This window comes from Colletotrichum lupini, chromosome 2, assembly GCF_023278565.1.
Source record: "Colletotrichum lupini chromosome 2, complete sequence".
Taxonomy (NCBI): domain Eukaryota; kingdom Fungi; phylum Ascomycota; class Sordariomycetes; order Glomerellales; family Glomerellaceae; genus Colletotrichum; species Colletotrichum lupini.
The window spans coordinates 659162-680004 of record NC_064675.1 but is presented as its reverse complement, the minus strand read 5'-3'; the positions used below and the strand labels follow the sequence as shown (position 1 = coordinate 680004).

Below are 20843 nucleotides of genomic sequence, written 5' to 3'. Positions count from 1 at the left end.
TTGCCTCTCCTCTCCCGCACCCGCTCATCTCTCACTCTTACTCTCTCCCTCTCCTGTTCCTGCTCCTGCCCTGTTCCTGCCTGTTCCTGCTCTTGCTCTTGCTGCTCCTGCTCCGGCTCCTGTCCACCCGACTACTGGGTTTTCTGCATAAGACTTCCCCCCAGTTGGCAGTGGCCCCCTCCCCCCCGGCAGGTACCGCTAAACAGACCGACGAATCGCAGTCAAGGCAGGTACCTGCGCTTCCTCTCTAGTAATTCAACCACCCCCCCAGGCCGACCATCATTTCCTTTCCACCCTGCTGTTTTACTGGTCCGCGCAAAGCAACCCCCCCCTGGAGCTTGCATTCCCCTTCCATCTGGAACTGGACAACCACCACACCTCTCTTTCCTCCCTCTCCACCGACTCCCGCTCAATTTCAATTCCAACCCTCAACCCTCATCCAACGACCGACGACCACCTCCTCCCGATCCGACCTCCTCGCCCGCTTCCACCACCACCACCCACCCCATCATCGCCGTTTCTATCGCTGCCGCCTCTTTTCATCAGCTGCCGCCTCTTTCGCTCCGCCACCCCATTGATCGAGGCCGAAACGACAGTCCACGACGATGAACTCTCAAGGCCAGAACGATGTGTCGCCCGAGGCGATGCAGGCGCGCATCCAGCAGGCGCGACGCGAGGCTGAGACACTCAAGGACAGGATCAAGCGGAAGAAGGATGAGCTCGCCGATACTACTCGTGAGTTTTTCCATCGTCAATTCATCGTCGATTGCCACCGCCTCTCTCTCAATTGAATTCCCCCATCTCTCCTCGTCACGCTAACCACACATGTTCGATCATCAGTCCGCACCGTCGCCCAGCAGGCCCACGAGCCGATCCCAAAGAACCAGCTGATGAAGGCTAAGCGCACGCTCAAGGGTCACTTGGCCAAGATTTACGCCATGCATTGGTCTACCGATAGAAGACATCTTGTCTCCGCCTCGCAGGATGGCAAGCTCATCATTTGGGATGCCTACACGACGAACAAGGTCCACGCCATTCCCCTCAGATCATCCTGGGTCATGACCTGTGCCTACGCCCCAAGCGGTAACTACGTCGCTTGCGGTGGTCTCGACAATATTTGCTCCATTTACAACCTCAACCAGCAGAGAGAGGGTCCCACCCGCGTCGCAAGGGAGTTGTCTGGCCATGCCGGTTATCTCTCATGCTGTCGCTTCATCAACGACCGCAGCATCCTCACCTCTTCTGGTGACATGACATGTATGAAGTGGGATATCGAGACAGGCCAAAAGGTTATCGAGTTCGCCGACCACTTGGGCGATGTAATGAGCATCAGTCTCAACCCCACCAACTCCAACACATTCATCTCGGGTGCCTGCGACGCTTTCGCCAAGCTGTGGGATATCCGTGCCGGAAAGGCCGTTCAGACGTTTGCCGGCCACGAGTCCGACATCAACGCCATCCAATTCTTCCCCGACGGCCACTCCTTCGTCACCGGCTCCGATGACGCTACCTGCCGCCTCTTTGATATTCGTGCTGACCGCGAATTGAACCTTTACGGCGTAAGTCGGCTGGCGCGACCTTTGAGGGAAATCGTTGGACCCCTGATTGCTAACTTGCTCTCTGATCCAGTCCGAATCTATTCTCTGCGGCATCACCTCCGTAGCGACCTCAGTCTCTGGACGCTTATTGTTTGCTGGCTATGACGACTTTGAATGCAAGGTATGTTGGGAATCTCGATGGCCTAATGGGGGTGAACTGATTACTAACCCTTCTTTCAGGTCTGGGATGTGACTCGCGGAGAAAAGGTCGGCTCTCTCGTCGGCCACGAGAACAGAGTTAGCTGCTTGGGCGTTAGCAACGACGGCATCAGCTTGTGCACAGGATCATGGGATTCACTTGTACGCAAATGCCTCCACCCAATATTCCTGGAATTTCCCATACTGACCGATGGTAACAGCTGAAAATCTGGGCATACTAAACCACCACCCCGACCCCGATAACGACGAAGTCCTGTCTGGATATACTGGTTCCAGTACGCGCGAAACCATTTTAATCTTCTGTCGAGTGGTTATTTGGCCAACTTAATTTTCGAAACCCTGGTGCTGCCCTTTTCTAATCCGCGAGTACTGGCACACACAGGACGAAGTCACGACATACCTGCTCATACCAAAGCTCACTTTTCTCATCGTCTACCACTCCAGCTGGAGCCGCTCTTTCGCCGGCACGGGCGGCTGTAGGAACTAAACAGGGTCCCCTTTTCTCTCTTGTTACGCCAGCCACCACCAATCATCCTCATCGTCAAAACGATTCTTTTGCACCATAGTACTCTTTTTTTTTTTGGGCCTCATTCTAGCACCTGGTTGTTAGATTAGGCGGTTTGTAACACATGGGTGGGTTTTCCACATGTGGCCTTTCCCGAGTCATGTCTGCTTCACATCTCCTGCAACGTCTGCCACCGGATCCGGATACGATAGGACCGCCAAGGAGGGAACGAAATCGAGGCATTTTGATACCCCAACGAAATCCAACCCTACAAACGCATAGACAAGCAAAGCACGCGATTCCGACATCGACCAAACTCTCGCGGCTCGGGAGGGGAAAGTGCTGCAATTCTCAACAAGGAGTTTTCTATACCATCGAAAAGAGTTTTTCCGTCGTCGTCCGATAATCCCCTTGTCGCTTAGTTGTCCGTTGAAAAAAAAAACGCGCCGCATCGTTCGATCCCGCATTTCCTTATTTCCTCGATTCCACCCGTGGGGGTCGGTTCGGTAGACGAAAGCACCGCATGTCGCCCCGCCATGTCGTCCGTGGCGATGCGAAGCCGAAGTATAGTAGAGACAAACGGATTGCCTCGTAGGAGGGCGGAAAGAAACAGGGCTAGTCGATCGGGAGGTCGGTTTGTTGTAGGCGGCGAGTTGTCATTTCCGTATACAAAGGGGGCGGCGAGTTGATGGCATACGGCAACAGTGGTCGAACCCTAGTTTTCCCGGGAGGGTTGTGTTTATTTGGATGACACGGGGGAGGGTTTGGGTTGAAGCCCAACGGGAAATCAGGGTGCGACAGAAAGCCGCCTACAGAACGAAGACATGTGTGCATGGGCGTGGGTGGAAGTGATGAAGATTTGTTTTTTCTTCCTTGCGTGGCCGCCTGCCTGAAGCCTTCCTTTCCTCCTATACCTACTTGTTGCCTGTACTATAGCTCGCGCTCAATGCTCGTTCATCCTCTGTTCAAGTGCCGATTGCCTTGGCAAGTGAGTAATATGCATGTCTTGACTACGCTAACCAGGAGCTGCTGCTTCATACGATGTTAGTAGGCAAGTGGCTCCCTTGCACAGCATTAGACGAGGTTCGCATACGACAGCGAGATGGCCAAAGCGCAGTTGCAAGTGCAGCGCGTGTGACTCTGTACTATTTACTGACTACAGGAAAGGACGAGGATTTCGAAATGTTCAGCTTCATCCCAAGGGACACTACGACATCACATCGACAGTGGCACGGCGCACGGAGTAGAAGCCTTGGCTTTGGTCACGGTCAGTTAGGCAAACGAATGATGAATGACGGGTCAAGGACGTTGGTGGGAGATGTTAACTTTTTTCCATGATCACAAAGAACATGGGACGTTTCCGAACCAGTTTCTCGGAAGTTCCGACGTCAAAGCCCTCGCTCGCGTGGAAGATGACATTGGCGGGGGGAGGGGGGGGCATACATATGATTTCTTCGATGTGTCCAGAGCTGAGGCTTTGGGGATTCGTTGGGCGGCGAAGAGGAGAGAGACGGAAGAAGGGGGATGCGATTAGAGGTGATGAGGCAGCGCAGGTCCGGTGTGGGTCTGTCTTTCATGGAAAAGGGGGAGAGGAGGGCCCCATAAGGAAGAACGATTCGGATCAACGAAGTCCAGTGGTGAGCTGGGTCTCTGGGGGAACGCAAAGGCCGAACGCTTGCCGTACGGTTCTCCTCGGAGCATCCGGAGATGATTTGAAAGGAGGGCCGGCGGCGTGACCCATGGAAGCGGCGGGAAGTGGAGAACGGGACCCCAGAAATCCCGGCGGCACTCGGTTCCGGCGTGGTGGGGCCATCTCGGAAGCTGATGAAAGGCTGAAGGACACCCACACTTTGCGCAGTAGGCAAGGAAGAAAGACTGCATGTGGAAGCCACTTGGTAGCATAATCAGTACGAATACTGAACCTTTCCCCTCCTGATACAATGATTTTGAGTTATCCGGATGGAGGGGAAGGAAAAAAGGAGGGCGGACGGACCAGGGCGTGAGGTTCGTCTGTTGATGGCCATCCCCTCCCCCAGCTCGTTGCCACGTGAAGGACAAGCCACGCGGAGTTTGGCTCTGCCGTTTGCCGTACTGCCGTACGGTTCGATAACCCAATCGCTCGCTGATTTTACCTAGCCTTTTCAGTTGGCGAATGGGGTGAAGAGATGCCAGAGGCTCTCAGACGAGACGACGGGATTGCCCGAGTCAGCTTCCCGCGTTGGAATTTGACCTCTTCAAATGTGAGCGGGCGTTCTTGCCGGGCGGTATTAGGGAAATGTGGTAGCTCGTTAGATGGTGGGGGAGAACGATGGGAACCGTTGCTGGTTTCTCTTGTTCTCGTGGGGGAAAGGAAGCCTGCGAGCTGCCTTCTATGCATGTGGCGTTCATTGCAGGAGCTTCGAGAAGCTCTGGCGATGGGTTTTGGAAACTTTGGAACCGAGATCATTTCCAGCACAGACGATGAGGATCGCAGGAGAAACGCCCAAAATGCAGAAGCATGCGGTGGGAAATATACCACCTAGATGGGTTGCATATGTCCGGCTGCGGGCGTTGAAGATCGTTGAGGCTACAATCTGTAGCGGCTCCCGGCTACTGCAAAAAGCAGTTAGTAAAAGAGCAGCTAGGGACGGACCCGGGGAAGGGAGGAAGAGAAGGGCGAGGAAGAAGGATTTGGTGGCTGAGGCCCTATGTTTGAGTTATACTTGGAAATCTCGATGCGCTTGCGGATGCAGAGATCCTGGTAGCCACGAGGTATGCGTAGATAGAGCACTTCGATGCCCACTGTGTATCCGTAGTGTGTATCGAGTGGCCACCGTCGGCCCGCACTGGTGTTTTGGATGATACCTTTCGGTGCCTCGGTCGATCTTCATTAAACCCGGTGGGATGCATACCGCATGAGCGGAGGAGGAGGCAACGTGTTTGACAGAACTATACGTGTCGCTGGCAGAATCTGATACAGTCAACGCTCATCCCTCGAGTTTTCCGCCCTTCTCGTGATCAGAGCATATGCAGATGTCAGGTCACTGTGATCGGATAACGACTAGAGCATGTGCAGCGGCATAGTGCCGGCAGCGTGCAGCTGGCGGTGTGGCGAGGCGCAAAAGCCAAGTTTGGAGTCTGAGAGTTATTGAGAAAGACACGAGTAAACGGACCGGCTGCAAGACGCTTCGCTTGATGTATGGACAACATGAGTATCGCATAACTTGTTGTGAGAACGCCCAGCTTCGATGCCGCACTGCCAGCAATGTTTGTTTGTGGCAACGAACTGAAGTGGACGAGACCAGCCCTGGACAAGGAATCTCCTTGGCTACAAGCCCAGGATGTTTAATTATTGAACATAGGTGTATTCTGTGGAACAAACGCATGAAACCCGCGCGTGTATCCAGAACGAATATGCATCTCGTTAGAATGCACATAGCCCCTGTCGGGTCTTGAGACGAGTGAAATCGCTTTCGGGGATTGTTTTGAATAGATTTCCGCTAAGGTCTACTACCAATGGTGAATGGTACGCTAAAAAGTTTAACTTGCGGAGTGAGCTGCCGTCATTGAGTCGTGTTCCGAGGTGGATGAATGGAGTCTTGGTCCCTTGGAGATAGAATCGGATGATAAGTCAGCAACGCACGAGCAGCATCGGGAGCCGTGGTTCTGGGTCGACCACGCGCGACATCGTGTCCACAAAATGTCTGTCGTAAGGCATGAAACGGCGTATCCGGGGCGGAGAAGGTGACTCATGTTTGAACACGTCGTGATGCCTCTTCATGCGAATCTGGGAAGCCATGCCATGCGTGGCATGAAGACCCATAGTTGTTACTTGAGACTGAACGTTGCCAGCTGCGGATTAGTCAATGATCATGACAACTTGAGTTAGCACGTCGTTGGTAATAGTAGTGCTATGAACCGAACGTCCTGGGAACATAGCAAAGTATACAGAGGACGCCGTCCATGACCATCAAAGACCATGGATGATGGCTAGTCCGTACGCTCAAGTCGAGATGAATCGGCCAATGTGCCGATCTAAGTGGAGTGAGAGACCTGTCATCGAGAAGTCGATAATCATGTGCAATGGACAAAAAATTCCGCTCGTCTCAAGCCTCCGTCCGCATTGACTGGGGAGCACCGACAAGTGCGGTCACACGACGCCGTGGCTAAGTCTCGACCAAAGATCTAAGCAGACCAGGCAGGGAAGGAGGGCAAACGGGGACTTTCGGACGACCAAACTGGGCAAAATATGACGATAAGCGCATGTCATTGTTAGAGATCTCTGGAGCTGATGGCGAGACTGCTGTGCGCTGTTTCGGGGTCCTTATGTTTTGGCAAAGGGGATGATGAAGGGTGAACAATGTCATCGCATAGTGGGATGATGGCGTCGTGATCTTTTACCGGGTCAGTTAGGCATCTTCCCCGGTGAAGTGGTTTCTGACCGTCTCAAGCAGTCCATGTTTGCTTCAGGCGCTAAAGGAGATGTGCGTGTATCTATACCCTCCTATGGGGAGCTTGATGAGGATCACGGTGTAACTATTAGGCAACCAATGGAGGGGCCTAGTCTGGCAAGGTCTTCTGCTGAGACTATCCGCGTATCTCTCTCAGCAACGCACAGCGAACTGCCATTGTCTCTTTGACGCAGTAAGCCTGGGCTCAGTCTTTGACGGCGGGTTTGCGATTCGGCTGGGCCGACGACGGATAGAGTCGGTGTCTTGGAGCCGCGGTGAAGAAGTTGGGCGTGAGACATTGTGTCTGGAATTTGAAGACGCACTTGATGCGAGACACTCGCGAATAGGCACCAGAGCAAGGAACGTCGCTGCCCTGCGGTATCAATCCCCTTCTCTACCACAAATAATTGCCAGTTGCAGCACCATCTCCGATGCAGGGTCCTCCCGCACTGGCCGGTAAGGCGCAACGACTCGTACTAGCCGGAATGAGACATGATGTCTGAGGCAGGAGGGTTAGAAATGCGAGCACAGGCGTAGTTGCAAATTGAAGCGCCTTGAGTAAGGTGGAGAGAGGAAAGCGAAAGAGACTGTTCCGAGGACCCTGAAGAAGCGGAAGCTGGTGACCAATGGTCCTAAGTCGAGGCAACCTTCTGGAGGACTTGTATAATGATTTGCGAGGTGGTACAAGGTCCTCGCCATTTCGAGAACACTGGAGAGAAGTCAATTGCGAAGCGTCTTCCCAATCACGGCTGGCACGTAGCGTGCGGTGAGCCAAATTTGGGGCCAACCAGTCAACCCACAGACGGCCCAACACGAGACATACGAGACATAATAGGTAGCCGTGTTTGTTTTCTTCATCGCGATCGCCAACTTTGGAAGTCTTGGCGTGGCTTCGGCGCCCTTTCTAAGTTCCTCGCCACCGGCCGGTCTATTGCTCGAGAGTCGGAGCAAAAGGTCAACTCCGTGATGTCTCCAACGGGCCGGCGGGGAGCGGGTGTAATTCACAGCAATAACAAATGAAGAAAGATTATAGTAGAAAGCGGCTCAGCCAACTCATCGACGTGCAGCGTGCATCCTATCTGCAAGGTCCCGAATTGTCCCCCACCTCTCGTAGTGGTTTGCATTGATTGGACAAGCGTGAAGTGACGACGTTGCAAAAAGGAGAGAAAATGGGCAGAGATGGAGTGGATGGGTCGAATGATGCTGACAAGCACCATGATCCCAGCAAAGCCACGCGGGCAGAGGAAAAGCAAGATGGTGTGGTGCTGCGATGGAGAACGGATGTTGCGGTTCTTGACCCCTTCTCTCTCTGCTCCGTAATAATGCTGTGTACGGAGCACCTTAGGTAGTACGTACACAGTAGTAAATAGTCTGATCGATCCGGCCCCTTTTCGACGGTAACAGGTCCGTACCTTGGGGTAAGGTAAGCAAAGTAGCCTGATTGACGGTTAGTTTGAGACGGCGGAAAAAGGAATGTTTTTTTTTCTTATCTTTTATTTTGGGCTGCAGCTTACTGAAGGTTTGCGCGTTGACCGTTGGTTTGTGAAAAGGGAAATGGAGGTAATTTGCCCAACTTTCCATTCTAGACTACCCTAACTTTATTCTTCAATGGAAGGGATATGCAGACGCCAGACAGACAGGAAGAGTCGCAGCTGCAGTTGCATTTGGATCAGGTACTTGCATTTATTTTCAATTACGGAGTGCCTTGAGGAAGGTTGCATTCGTACCTTGTGTGCTTGGTTCTCTTCCACAGCCGCCTCCCTTCTTTCCTTGCCCTGCCTGTCCTGCCTGCCCTGCCTGCCCTGCATTGGCAATTGGTGACTGACTGGCACCTTCCTCCATACAATTTACTGTGTTACAAAGTACTCCTGCGTAGGTAAGGTACTGTAAAATGTACACACATTCTCCACTTTTCCTTTCTGCCCCCTTCCCTCCACGTCGCCGGTATCCTCATGCGTGACGACACCATCGTGGCTGGCCTCTCTGTTCCGTCATCTGCACGTCCCAGTTCGGCATTCGTGTCCTTGCAAAAGGGCGAGGATATTCTGCCAGCAGCTCCCGCTATTCTGCCACCAAGTGTGGCTGCGGCAGGCCCTACCTCCGACCACGGAGCCCAGCTGCCTATACCCACCCACTTACCTACCTACCTACCCACCTACTTACTTACTTATAACTACTACTTCGTTAACCTCGCCGTCGCTACTACTATTAATTAAAGCTATTCCTAACGTTAATATACTATAAGAAGAGAATAATTACGAAGTTAATAATCCTTTTATTTATTAATATATTATTAATTATAATAATTACGGTTACGTAAAGTATAATTACTTATTTTATAACTAGTACTTTTTTAGCTTATTTAAAACTAAAATAATACTTAACGAGGTTATTTATAAGGCTAGTTTTATAGTCCGAATTATTTAATATAAGCCCTTTACTAAAGCACTAGTTATTATTATTTATTATTATATTTATAGCTTATATTATAATTAAAAATAATAAAGCTTTATAAAATTAACTTATTTAAATAAGTATTATAAATCCTCGACCTCGTTTATAAACTATTATTAATAAATCGCTACTAGTTTTTAAATAATAATTAGCTCTTTTATCCCGTTATTAATAACTTTTATAATTATTATAATTACTTATTTAATAATACTAACGCTTTTATATATTACTACTACGCGCTATTACGTAATAAGAAGGACTAAATTATTAATTAATAAAATAAGGGTATTTAACCTATTTAAATCCTTTTAAACTTATAGTTAAAAAGTAGTAATTATAGTAGTATCGTTGCCTATAATATACTTAATATATTAGTTACTTATTATTATAATAAATTAAGTAGTAGGACCCTTATTAAGTAGTTATTTAACTAATTATATAATTTAATAAAGTATTAGTACTATTTTTAACATAATAATGCGGGCTATATTACGAGCTTATTTATTATACTTATTACTACGATTTCCCTATTTTAATAATATCCGGATGTTTTATTAATAAATTCTATATATAAAACTAACCGATTTAATATACTATTATTTAATATTTATAAAGTAATTAATAATAATTATACTTTTTAAGTCGCAAGCTACTTTTTATTTAATAAAAAAAAAGCTAATTATAGTTAAGTTATTAACTAGTTATTAATATTACTCTAGGCCTACGAAATTCCCTTTTTATAAGTTACGTATACGGATTGTAAGATTATTTTACTTAATACTTTTAATAATAATACTTAATTTAAAATAGTACCGTACGTACTCTATTATTAATACGTTAATTTTAATATACTAGCCCGGACTTAGTATTATTTCGGCCTAGCTACAAGGGACGAGATTAACGTAATTATATATAACCTTTATTTCTAATAATTCCTTACGGATTAAAGTAATCTCTTTTATAACTAATTAATAATTATATATTATAACTAATTATTTAAATTTTAAATTACTAAGTACCCTATAATAGTAGTTAATTACGTTATTAATATTTAGCTTAAGCCGTAGTACGAGAAACTCGTACTTACTTAAGTTGACTAAATTAAGTACTTTAGTTATTTAACTACGCTAATTATTAAATCCTTATATATAAGTATTAAAGTATAAGTTTATTATTATATAAGTAACTTTAAAGTTATATTTAATAGATTAGTTATTTTCTAAGTAAGTTAAGTAGCTATAATTAACGCTTACTAAACTTATTACTAAACTAAAGTATTAAGTATTACTACGGAATTATTTTAAAAAAAGGTACGTTTATATATATATTATAATACCCTTAAGTAACTTTTATAAAAACTTAGTATACTAAGTAAATAACTAAATTTAAGTTTATTAAAAAAGTTATTAAAAAAGTGCGTATATTACTTAATTTAAACTACTTATAAGCTACTTTATTACTACGTCCTTTAATAATATATTAAAAATAGTACTTTAATATTATTAAAAAAGATCTATTTATATTAGTTTTAATAATACTTAGAGCCTATTATTAATAATAATACTTCTATCCCCTTACTTAATCCCCTATAAGTCCAAGGTAAGGGTTATTTATAAGGCTTTATAGTAGGTATTATAATAGTTATAATAAATAAGTTAAAAAAGCTAGCCGTTAATTAAAGTACCTCTTTTAAATAAGAGCCCTTTACGTTTAGGTACGAGGAAGTTACTAAATATATAAAAATAGTACTTATATTAGCGCTATTATTATTAATAATACTTTTAATACTAAGTAGGGCTACCTCTACTTAACGAGGCCTTAAGATTATATACGATTTTAATATATATAAGCTTAGTATAAAGATATAATAAAAGTATTAATAAGCTATTATTAACAAAGTAATTAATATAATTAATAATAATATAATTAATTTTATAAGAGCTCTTTAGTTATTAACGCTTATAAAATCGCGATCCTAATTAATTAGTAATCTTATATAATTAGATATATTATAAGATCTAATTAATAAGGATTATATTTATAATATTAATTTTATAATAAAAAGCGAGATAAATAGACTTATTAATAAGTACGAGGCTAAAGTAGAGTATAAGGCTAAAGTAGAGGAAATTACTAAACTACGGGCTATAAGCTATATAGAATAATTAATAATTAATTAAGTAGTTAATTAAGTAGTTAATTAAGCTATTTTATTAATTACGTCGAATTAGGTTAATTTATTAATTACTATACTTTTTATTAAAATAATTTAATTAATTATAAGTTAATTAACGGCCTCTAATTAGTTTAATCTATTTAAATGCTAATTATACAGAGCCTAGCTTACGTATGTGCCCGAGACTGGCGGTCGTGTGGCGGCCGCAGCTACACTTGGTGGCAGAATAGCGGGAGCTGCTGGCAGAATATCCTCGCCCTTGCAAAAAGTTGACTCGCCCACAATCATCGACATCGGAAATCGGGGACTGGACGGGGGTGGGCAGCTCAATCAAGCACAAGTTACAGGGCTGGAAAGAAATTGTCCGGTCTTGCCGTGCCAGCGTTCCAGCGTCTTTGCGCCCGCAAACGATCATCACCTCCCGCATCCTCGTCTTAACATCGCGGACTACATGCCTCTTACCGCAACCAGATCTCACCTGGACCCGTCACTAAACCCCCTATACCCCCGAACAAGTTAACAACCCACGAATGCCAGTAGCCAAAGGCCTCACCTTCTGCCATTCTAAGTACCTTGTTATCGAAGAAAGTTAATTCTTTCTGAGTCACAAGTACAAGAATACACACCTTCTGCCATTCATCCACACTTTGCCGTCCAGTCTCCCCTGTTCGCAACCACGCGCCTCCGCCGCTTCTGAAACAGCCTGACGCACCCCAGGGGCTTCCACCTCGACCCTCGACCCTCGACCCTCGACCCTCGAGCCCCCCCTTTTGCCCTTTTGCGCACATCTCGCACCACTCACGCATCGCGCCAGTCTGTTGACTCTTGACTATCCACTACTCCGTACACCACTGGGGCCCGGCTTTCACCGCATCGTGGTCCACGCAAGGGTTGACCCCTGGCTTCGACTCCACTGCTTCGAGAAAATCCCATCGAAGGGCCTCCATCCTTTCGATCCAACTCCCAGTCGTCTCTGCTTCGCCTCCCACCGTCCGCCCGTCCTCTCCTCTCCAGACTCTCCCACCACCACCATTTGCGCTACCCATCCTGTCCTTGTCCGAACAAGTCACTTTGCTTGCTCGACTACCAGACGCCCTGACAGAACAACCGGGCACACCCTTCCAAGCTCAACGTCGCACGATTGCCAACTCTTCACAACCTGCTTGTTTACTCCGTCTTAACAACACCCTGGACGACAACCTCCTCCTCTGACCACACGCCCACCCGCTCCTCCGCTCCTTGTCCTATACATAAATCAAGCTCCCCCTCCCCGGCCGCGCCACACGACCTTCAAGATGTCGAACCCTACACCAGCCCAGGAAGAATTCAATGCTCTGCTAGCAGCAAACTCCCGTGACACCAGCAAAGTACATCCCGAAGACCGAGACCACGACCGTCGCGAACAGGACAGCCTTGACCTCGACGAGGAAGAGAGATATCGCAATTCCCAAATCGACGCCGCCATGCGTATGCCATCTCTTGGTCAGACCGGCTCCGATCTGAAGCTGCCCCCAGCTAGCTTCGATGCCGGTCGTACCACTGGTGTTAAGGGCGTCATCGCCGATGCTCGCAACTACGAGAACGCTCGCAAGACTTCTTTCATGAGCCGCGCGCGCACTACAGTGAGGCGCTCCATCTTCGGCCTCGACAACATCAACTCCCAGCCGCCACCATCGAACAAAAGCGAAAGCGAGACGGATGAGGGCAACGGCAGCGACTCTGACGACAGTTTCATGCAGCAATGGCGCGAGAGCCGCCGAAGAGAACTCGAGAGCGACTCCAACAAGGTTATTCGGAACCGGAGAACAAGTCCTAGTGTGCGAATTTACGGACGTCTGGATGAGGTTGATGCCTTGGGCTACCTCGATGCCATCGAGAAGGTTGCGCGGGACACTGTCGTTGTCGTCTTCGTCTATGACCCAGAGGTGAGCTCCATTGAGACTATCATTCCCAAGTTTTGAGTCCTAACGAGGCTTCTAGTGTGACGTTTCTGCGACAATAGAGCATGCCATGATGCCTCTTGTATCGCAGCACTCAACAATACACTTTGTCAAGGTACACTATCTTGACATTGAGTTCGACAACGCCGCTGTGCCTGCGATTTTGGCGTACCGCAACCAGGGTGACATGATCGCCAACCTCACAGGCATCATTGAAATGATCCCCGACGACGAAATGTTTGGTACCGACACGCTGGCACGGCTTTTCCAGAAGCACGACATCCTATGATGCAAACACGGTCACAAACAGCACTCAACATGCGCAAAAAAATAACCTCATCTCCTCTGTTACGATACCCCCATTTTGCAGCGCGTCCTCTTCCGCGAGCATAACGGTTCCCTTTTTTTCTACACCATTTTCATTGCGCATTCGGTTCTCCTATCTCACCAGGACTTTTGGGTTGTGGAGCGGAGTTTTCTCTGGGATATTGTCGTCACTTTGGGGGAAGACGTTGATACACCATTGGTCTTTTCTTCGGGGTTTTCTTGTTTCTGTAATGATGAGGGGAGATTCATGCCCGAGATGTCGGTTGTCATGCAAGAAACGTACCGTCTGCGGGTTTGGGAAGATGAAAATGCAATATCACGCTGCAAAAGCATCTAAGGATTGTAGGCTGGGTTCCCAACTTTTACCGATTCCCTGTAGAATTCACAAGTCCACGCGGACTCTGTCCAACGATTTTACACAAATAATGTGGACGTATTGCTCATGATTGCATTGATGTCGGTAAATGAGAGGTTACATTGCATATACGTCGTTTTAAGGGTTGCGGTTGCCTTACCCTTAAATACACGTAGTCCCCCTCGACACCAAACCGTCAATGAAGGTAACGAATTCAATAATAACAGCCTCCTAGGGCTGGAGGAGGGGGTGACAAGTACAAGGACAAGGCTCTCGGTGGATTTTCTGCTTCGGGACTTTGCGAGATTTCGAGGCAGATTGCGGGAGGATTTGGATCCAGTACCGGATACGGATACAGAGACATGGGTCCAAATAGAGCGTTTCTAAGATTTGGTCAGCAAAGAAAACCAAGAAATGCAGCCTTTTGTTTTTCTCTCGACTCTGCGGTTCCCGTCGTCTGTGTGTCTTGCGTGATCTCCAGCAAAGGCAGGGGGTAAAGACAAGGAAGAATAGGAGTGAGGTTGCAATTTGTTACTAATCCTGGGGTTACAATAGGAATAGTAACAAATTCTTGATTCTCTCAAGTCTCAGTTCTCTGCTTCCTTCTCGTGTCGTCTTCTCCCGTTGATGGTTGACGTCCCCCTGTCCAGCTCCGTCGTTTCATAGGAACCAGAAACCACTGAGCCCAGGGAACGAAAATTCCGGCAACGTGTTCCGGCCCGGGGAAAGGGGTGGGCTGGGGCTGGAGCTGGAGCTGGGGTTGCTGAAGTGGCTGGTTTTCTGTTCCGAGAGAGAGGCCCTGTTTGCTCTTTTTTGCCTCAGGTGAAGAGTATTTTCGGGTTGTACAAGTTTCGAGTTCAAAACTGCTTGCTTCTTTTTGCATTCTCTGCATCTTGCCTTTGGACTTTTTCTACATCTATGAGTTGAGGAACATATTTCGAGCACCTACTGACCGTGTATAGATGTGTGTAATCGGGTGGGTGTATAAATCCCCTTGCGTGGCTGGTCGGGTTGGGACTGGCTTTCTTGAGGTGATTTGATACGATTTCTTGTCTGGCGCTGAAGTGTCGTCAAATTGGGTATCTGCAACGTCACGTCTGTGTTTTGTCTATCGCGAACTCCGGAGTGGCATTCTTGAAATGCCAGGCCACTTGGCTAGAGATAGCGCAAAGCCTCTGGTACAGCAATCTCCATCCCAGAGCTCTCCCAAGTCCATCGACTTGATAAGGAGCGCATTATTCATTCCTCAATGCGAGGTGTAGATGTTGGTATGCCGGCGAAGGACAGGCTTGAGTGATGCAATGATTGCAAGTTTATTTCCACAATGGGGGTTTGAATGTCCACGAGAGACGCTGCAATATTGAGCCGTCATAACGAGGGATGAAGGTTTAGGATTGTAAGAGAAGTGAAATAAGCGAGGTTCTCCGGGTAAGGTCTGTCTCTACGATACGGTGTTGGTCAAAATGACGATAAAGTCGAAAGCACATAATCTTTCTCGTTATTAACGTATATTGCCCTACTGATTGCCAACTCCAGCAAGTGACCTATCTTCAATATATCTTGGCTCAATTGTGTAATTTTTCGATGGGTACATTCCATAAACGGAAATCTCTTGCATTATCGCATGAAGATGTTCCAACGATATCTTGGCTGTTCGTTAACATGGAAGAGGTGTCAGTCCAGCTGAGGTGAGCTGAGAATGGAAGTTGCACCGCCACTTGACACATGAGCCACAATCAAATGGTATTGAAGCCACACACCCTTTTCTTCGGCTAAGACATGGGATTCTCAGAGACAGGAAAGACGGCAAAAAGGTGAAACATTCGGAAGACATGCGGGCCTCACACAACCTAGGGTCGAAATTGTACCTTTCTTCCCTCCCGCGCTGAGCCATGGTTGGATATACTTGCGCAGTCTTTTGTGAAATTCGTGGTGAGGCGTCGTGATCGTGGTGCGTGGCGAACCTGTTGGTCTTTTCCCATGCCGCAAGCGGGCGGTAGTCACTTGAGCTTTCCACATTGGATGACTTGGACATTTAGGTTGGTACCTTGCTTCAGCCTGTGCGAGGGGGCGATGAGTGGTTCACTTCCAGACTTTGCGCCTGAAGCGGCAGCTTGGAAGATGTGCCTACAACAAGTGCCCTGGGAAGGTCTTGAGGATAACGGGTGAATATTCCCATAGAAGAATGAAGGAGTTCGGCCCAAGTGAAGCCCAAATGGAACCCGATCCAAGTTGAAAAGGAAGCTAAGAGGTGATGTTGGGAGTGAGCGGATCTTCCTCCGTCGAGATGCCACTCGAGGCCCGTAGGGGTTGGAGCTAACCCAAGGCTGTTGGCACCAACAGCGGTTCACAGGCGGGGTGATGGTGGGCTAGTGGATAAGGAACCCCACCATGGCAGGTCGCAGCGGTGCGCGGTGCGTGGTGCAAGTTGCAGCTGGCACCGAAATCCCCCGGCCTGTTATCGATAAGGGGTACAATGATGCGGATCTGCTTGTGACGAGCTACAATCAAAGTGGGCGGGGGGCAGTTGCCAGTGACATTCCATTTGAACGCGAGGTATCCAGGCCCCGGAGCGAGTGACGCATACTCGGCTTTGAAAATGCCAGATGTGGCCCTTCAAGGTGAAATGAACGCCATATGTTGCGCCTTTACTCGGTCGCGAAATGGACCCCGCCCCCACCTCCAAAGAGCACATGAGATGCGTCTGACCGACGGCTGTTAAGATGATATGACTGCTAGGGTACTTTGCACGAGTACTAAGTAGGTAAGGTGCCTTAGGTATGGAATTGTGCACTTATCTCAGCTTTGGCGCTTGACAGTTCTTGCTATTTCGTGCTATTCTGACTTGGTGCCACCTGCCTGCTCCAAAACTGCGGATGGTGAGGCAGGATATGAGGTCCGGTAAAGGAAGGAAGGAAGGTAGGTAGGTACCTTCCTGGACCGCCTGGTCGTGTCTCGACTGCCGTCCGGTTGCCTTTTCAGCTGCCTTTCTGCCTTTTTGATGGTGCGCCCGACCTGAATGTCTCTCTCCTCTCCGCACCACCCACCACCCTTGAGGTGCATCCATCCATCCATCCATCCCGATACAAACTGTCATATTCCTCCACCACATCTCTCCTTCCTTCACTTCCCATCGTCTTCTATCCAGTATTCTTCGCAGGGCACTCAACTTCCCTTCCGGAACGACCAATATCGGAACGAAACCCCCAAATCCAAACCCTGGCCTGCTGGCGCTTTGACGGCTAGGACCAAACGTGAGCAACGCCATCAGGTTAGCAGACTGTACCCTTGTTCCTTATCTTTGTCGCAACTTCTCGATAGCGGCAGCCGCGTGACATCCCCAAGTCATACCCAAGGTAAGGTAGTCACCTCCGATAAACCGACCGCCTTCTCGTCCCATCTCATCCTGTCCCTTCCAGTCCCTTGCCATTTCCCCACCCCGCGTTGGCCATTTCGTTCCGCAAGGCAATACCAGCTGGCAAGCACGCAGCAGCGAGCACCTTCTCGGTAAGCTGGGCAAGGCAGGCCAGGCAGACAGGCAGGTACACCGTACAGGCAACACCTGCCGCCGACCGACCTTGACGACGCACCCTACCTTACCTACCTTTACCTGAGTACCCATCTACCTTACTTCACCTCCCGCCACCACCTCACAATCCTCCTACACATCCCAAAGGCCCGGCCAGAGTTAGTTGAATCTCTTTTTTCTCTCTCTACATCCCCGAATCGTCTTTGCTACCTAGATGTTCAACTTCTTGGATCAGGTCGTTTGTCCCGAAGAAAAAGCAACCCCTCCACGCCCCTCAACCGCCGTCCGTTGTGTCAGCTCACGAGCGTGACCTGCTTCATATCCCGCTTTACCCCTCCATCCTCCCACCACCGCCACAACCACCATAACCACTCCGTTGATTCCTTCCACCACATACAGCCGCCGACTGTCGAGCATATCCCATTTCTTCCAGCTCCCAGACTTCCCGAGGCATGACGGGATAACACAAAAGGCTAACCCTTGTTATCTCGGTATGGAAGAGCAGCACAGCGCCGATTCTACCACGGACGTCGACACATCTACCCACAGCCCGGCAGCGTCGACAACCTTGTCATCTTCCGAGCTGACTTTGAGGTTCCCCCGACCACAAGGAAACCGACAACTGGCTAGCTGGATTTCATCCAGCGAACCCGACATCATGACTCCATCAGAAGCACCCGAAGATGTCGTGGCACTGTCCGAGAGCACATACGAATTTATCAACACTGACGACGAGAGCCAGGACGGCCGTGGCACCGAAGCTGAGTCGTTGAGCTCTTTTGACTATGCCCGCCCCGACGACGTCCACAGCCTCGCTGGCACTGAACATACAGAGGATATGACCAACCAGTCCGATACGGACTCGCAAGACTCAGAGGACGCCGCGCAAGACAGGTCTCGAGCCTCGTCCATTCAATACGCTGAGCAGAGCCTCCTCAATCCGTCCTCCCGCGTCCCGACGCCGCCTTTGGGCATCGATAGCTCCATGGACATCAGCCAGCAAACCCCGCTGGTACAGTCCATCGAATTTGACGAGACGCAAGACCCAGTCTACTTCAAGCAGGTGTCAGTCAAACATACCATTCACACCTTTACCGAGGAGCAGTCGACCTCCATCGCCAAGACACTCCACTTCCCAGACCAGAACAAGCGTCTCATCGCAGCAGTCCGTCAAACAATGGCGTCACACTGTCTGGCGACGAAGGAACCTCTCCGGATCATGTACACGGGCAGCCATGCAGCCAGGCATGATATTATATACAAGATTTCCTCGGCCTTCACAGCATCTGCATCCGCAGATGGATGCGGCATCAGCGAAGATGCTGGTATCTATAACGTTGTGCCTATATCATCTCTGGGATCCCCCAAGGTCCCCGAAGTTGAGTTGATGAAGACTTCACAATACCAAATCAAGGTCGAAAATTGCACGGCAGCGAAGGAGGTTGTCTACCAAGGCGAGCGTTTCCTGGGTGAGACTGTCTATCACATCACTGTGGACGGTGATCGGACTTTCCAGTCTGCTTTTGCGCCCAGTGGATCTATCATTGAGCCTTCATGGACGCTGCCTCATGTCGCCATCTTCTACGTTACGGAGAATGACGATGAGGCTGCTAGAAGCACCCGGAATGCTGCATGGAACTTCATGCAAAGGCACGCCGTGCCTAGCATCTTCATTTCAAACGACGAGGTCCACCATCAACCTAATGCAGTATGGGACGATATGATCAACCAGCACGCTATCCACATCTGCGTGGAGTCTTCTGACCGGGCCATGCCTTCTATCAAGCTCCCAATCGACCTGACCTCATTCCTCAACATCGATGCTCGCCAGATGAATCGAAACCTGGCCTACCTTACCGGCCTTTACGATCACGCAGACTGGAAGAAGAGCAAGTGCGACTCTAACACCGTGAGCAAGACTGTTCGTCATACTTGGCGCCGCGCTGTCGAGACCGTGGAAGATATCGACCTATGGGTCGTGGGCCAGACCACGTTTCTTGTCCTTAGCGTCATCGCCACAGCACTGCTCTCCAACTACTTCTTGACAGGAGTTTCAAACACACCAGCACTTTCCACAGTCTCTTCTACCACAGCTAGTACACTGTCATCCTTGACCCCGACAGTACTGTCGACTTCGACTTCGACTTCGACGATCAATCTATCCACCACAACGATTCGGGTGGCTCAAAAAGCGTCTGCAACCAGCAACACGGCTGTTGCACCTTTCGCAGAGCTTGCCGACTTCATTGCAGACAAATTTCCTGACAAAGCCTACGTATGCTCGGCGGAGAAGGTCAGCCGCAATGAGATACTGATCAAAATCCCCTCTGGCACGAAAACATCATGGCTTGCCAAAGATTCGATCACTATCGATGTCCTCAAGGGCGAGAGGTCTATTAAGACCAGATTCTCTTCGACCGACGAGGGAATCTTGATTGAAATCCCCAAGTCGGAAGCGCATGGCATCCTCACTATTGCGGTCAATACAACTCGAAAGCCCAAGGTCAATGAGACCTTTGTGGTCGACCTTGGACAGACCGTCCTCGAGCGTTGTCTTGGATATGGCAAGGCGGTGGCTTCCCACGTCCTTGATACAGCAAACAGTGTCGCACATCAGGCAGAGGAGCGAGCCTTCGACCTCTCAAGCCTCAACCTCCTGAGCCTGGACTCCATCGTAGCGGATACCAGAGGGTTATCTACCCGCATCACCGCGAGGGCCGCGAACGCTGCGAATGCCATCGTCAAGGGATCTGCAGAGCTGTCTGAGAACCTGCAGAGCCTGAGAAATCCACAGCGATTGCAAGAGTTGAGAGACCGAGCGAATATTGTGTTCACGAAAGCCCAACTTCAATCTCGGCTTCTGGCGTTGAAGGTCTTGCAAAAGACGGAAGAGCATAAGGTCTACTTGGACAAGGCCAAGAAGCACATGGAAAAGCTGCGGTTGACAGCGACGGAGGCCCACAACCAACGCCTGGATAAGGAGAAGAAGGAGATGCGAGCTCGTCGGAAGAGAGAGCGCCTGGCGGCTAGATGCCAAACAGGCTCCGGCTTTTCTAGATGGACGCAGCAGTGCCGACAGCAAGGATGAGTCTGATTTTACACGCAAGTATGGAGATACCTTGGAGGTCGGTTAGGGACAAGGACTGAAGGAACTGGAGTTATCGGTATGGGTTTTGTAATGGCTGTCTCATCTTTTTTGCTTCATTCGCCCTTCAATGTTTAGTTATTCACATCGCTCTCCCACTCTTCCCACATATTATTCGCAGTTGCGACGGCGAAGTGAGGCAGGTCAGGGTAAGCTCCGCCGAGTTCCCGAGTTTCTAGTCGCTTTGAGGCGGCTACAGTATTTATGAATGGATGGACAGGAATG

At 48.8% G+C, this 20843-nt stretch overlaps 6 protein-coding genes across 6 annotated transcripts; 5 read left to right on the top strand and 1 right to left on the bottom strand.

Moving 5' to 3' along the window:
- Positions 1–605: 605 nt before the first annotated feature.
- On the top strand, positions 606–2244 carry CLUP02_02583 (guanine nucleotide-binding protein subunit beta; the record flags this gene model as incomplete). Its single annotated transcript, XM_049281614.1, has 5 exons — positions 606–735; positions 841–1559; positions 1630–1719; positions 1779–1898; positions 2140–2244. The coding sequence occupies 5 exons, from the start codon at positions 606–608 to the stop codon at positions 2242–2244; spliced, it is 1164 nt and encodes a 387-aa protein (XP_049138757.1).
- A 4961-nt stretch (positions 2245–7205) lies between these two features.
- Positions 7206–7391, bottom strand: CLUP02_02582 (uncharacterized protein; the record flags this gene model as incomplete). Its single annotated transcript, XM_049281613.1, has 1 exon — positions 7206–7391. One exon carries the CDS (start codon positions 7389–7391, stop codon positions 7206–7208), a length of 186 nt encoding a protein of 61 aa, XP_049138756.1.
- A 1253-nt stretch (positions 7392–8644) lies between these two features.
- CLUP02_02581 (uncharacterized protein) lies at positions 8645–12534 on the top strand (the record flags this gene model as incomplete). Its single annotated transcript, XM_049281612.1, has 4 exons — positions 8645–8770; positions 11489–11808; positions 11934–12139; positions 12212–12534. 4 exons carry the CDS (start codon positions 8645–8647, stop codon positions 12532–12534), a joined length of 975 nt encoding a protein of 324 aa, XP_049138755.1.
- An 83-nt stretch (positions 12535–12617) lies between these two features.
- Positions 12618–13551, top strand: CLUP02_02580 (phosducin; the record flags this gene model as incomplete). Its single annotated transcript, XM_049281611.1, has 2 exons — positions 12618–13247; positions 13303–13551. 2 exons carry the CDS (start codon positions 12618–12620, stop codon positions 13549–13551), a joined length of 879 nt encoding a protein of 292 aa, XP_049138754.1.
- A 3412-nt stretch (positions 13552–16963) lies between these two features.
- CLUP02_02579 (uncharacterized protein) lies at positions 16964–17558 on the top strand (the record flags this gene model as incomplete). Its single annotated transcript, XM_049281610.1, has 2 exons — positions 16964–17215; positions 17310–17558. 2 exons carry the CDS (start codon positions 16964–16966, stop codon positions 17556–17558), a joined length of 501 nt encoding a protein of 166 aa, XP_049138753.1.
- Positions 17559–17966: 408 nt separating this feature from the next.
- Positions 17967–20561, top strand: CLUP02_02578 (uncharacterized protein; the record flags this gene model as incomplete). Its single annotated transcript, XM_049281609.1, has 1 exon — positions 17967–20561. The coding sequence occupies one exon, from the start codon at positions 17967–17969 to the stop codon at positions 20559–20561; it is 2595 nt and encodes an 864-aa protein (XP_049138752.1).
- Between the last annotated feature and the right edge of the window lie 282 nt (positions 20562–20843).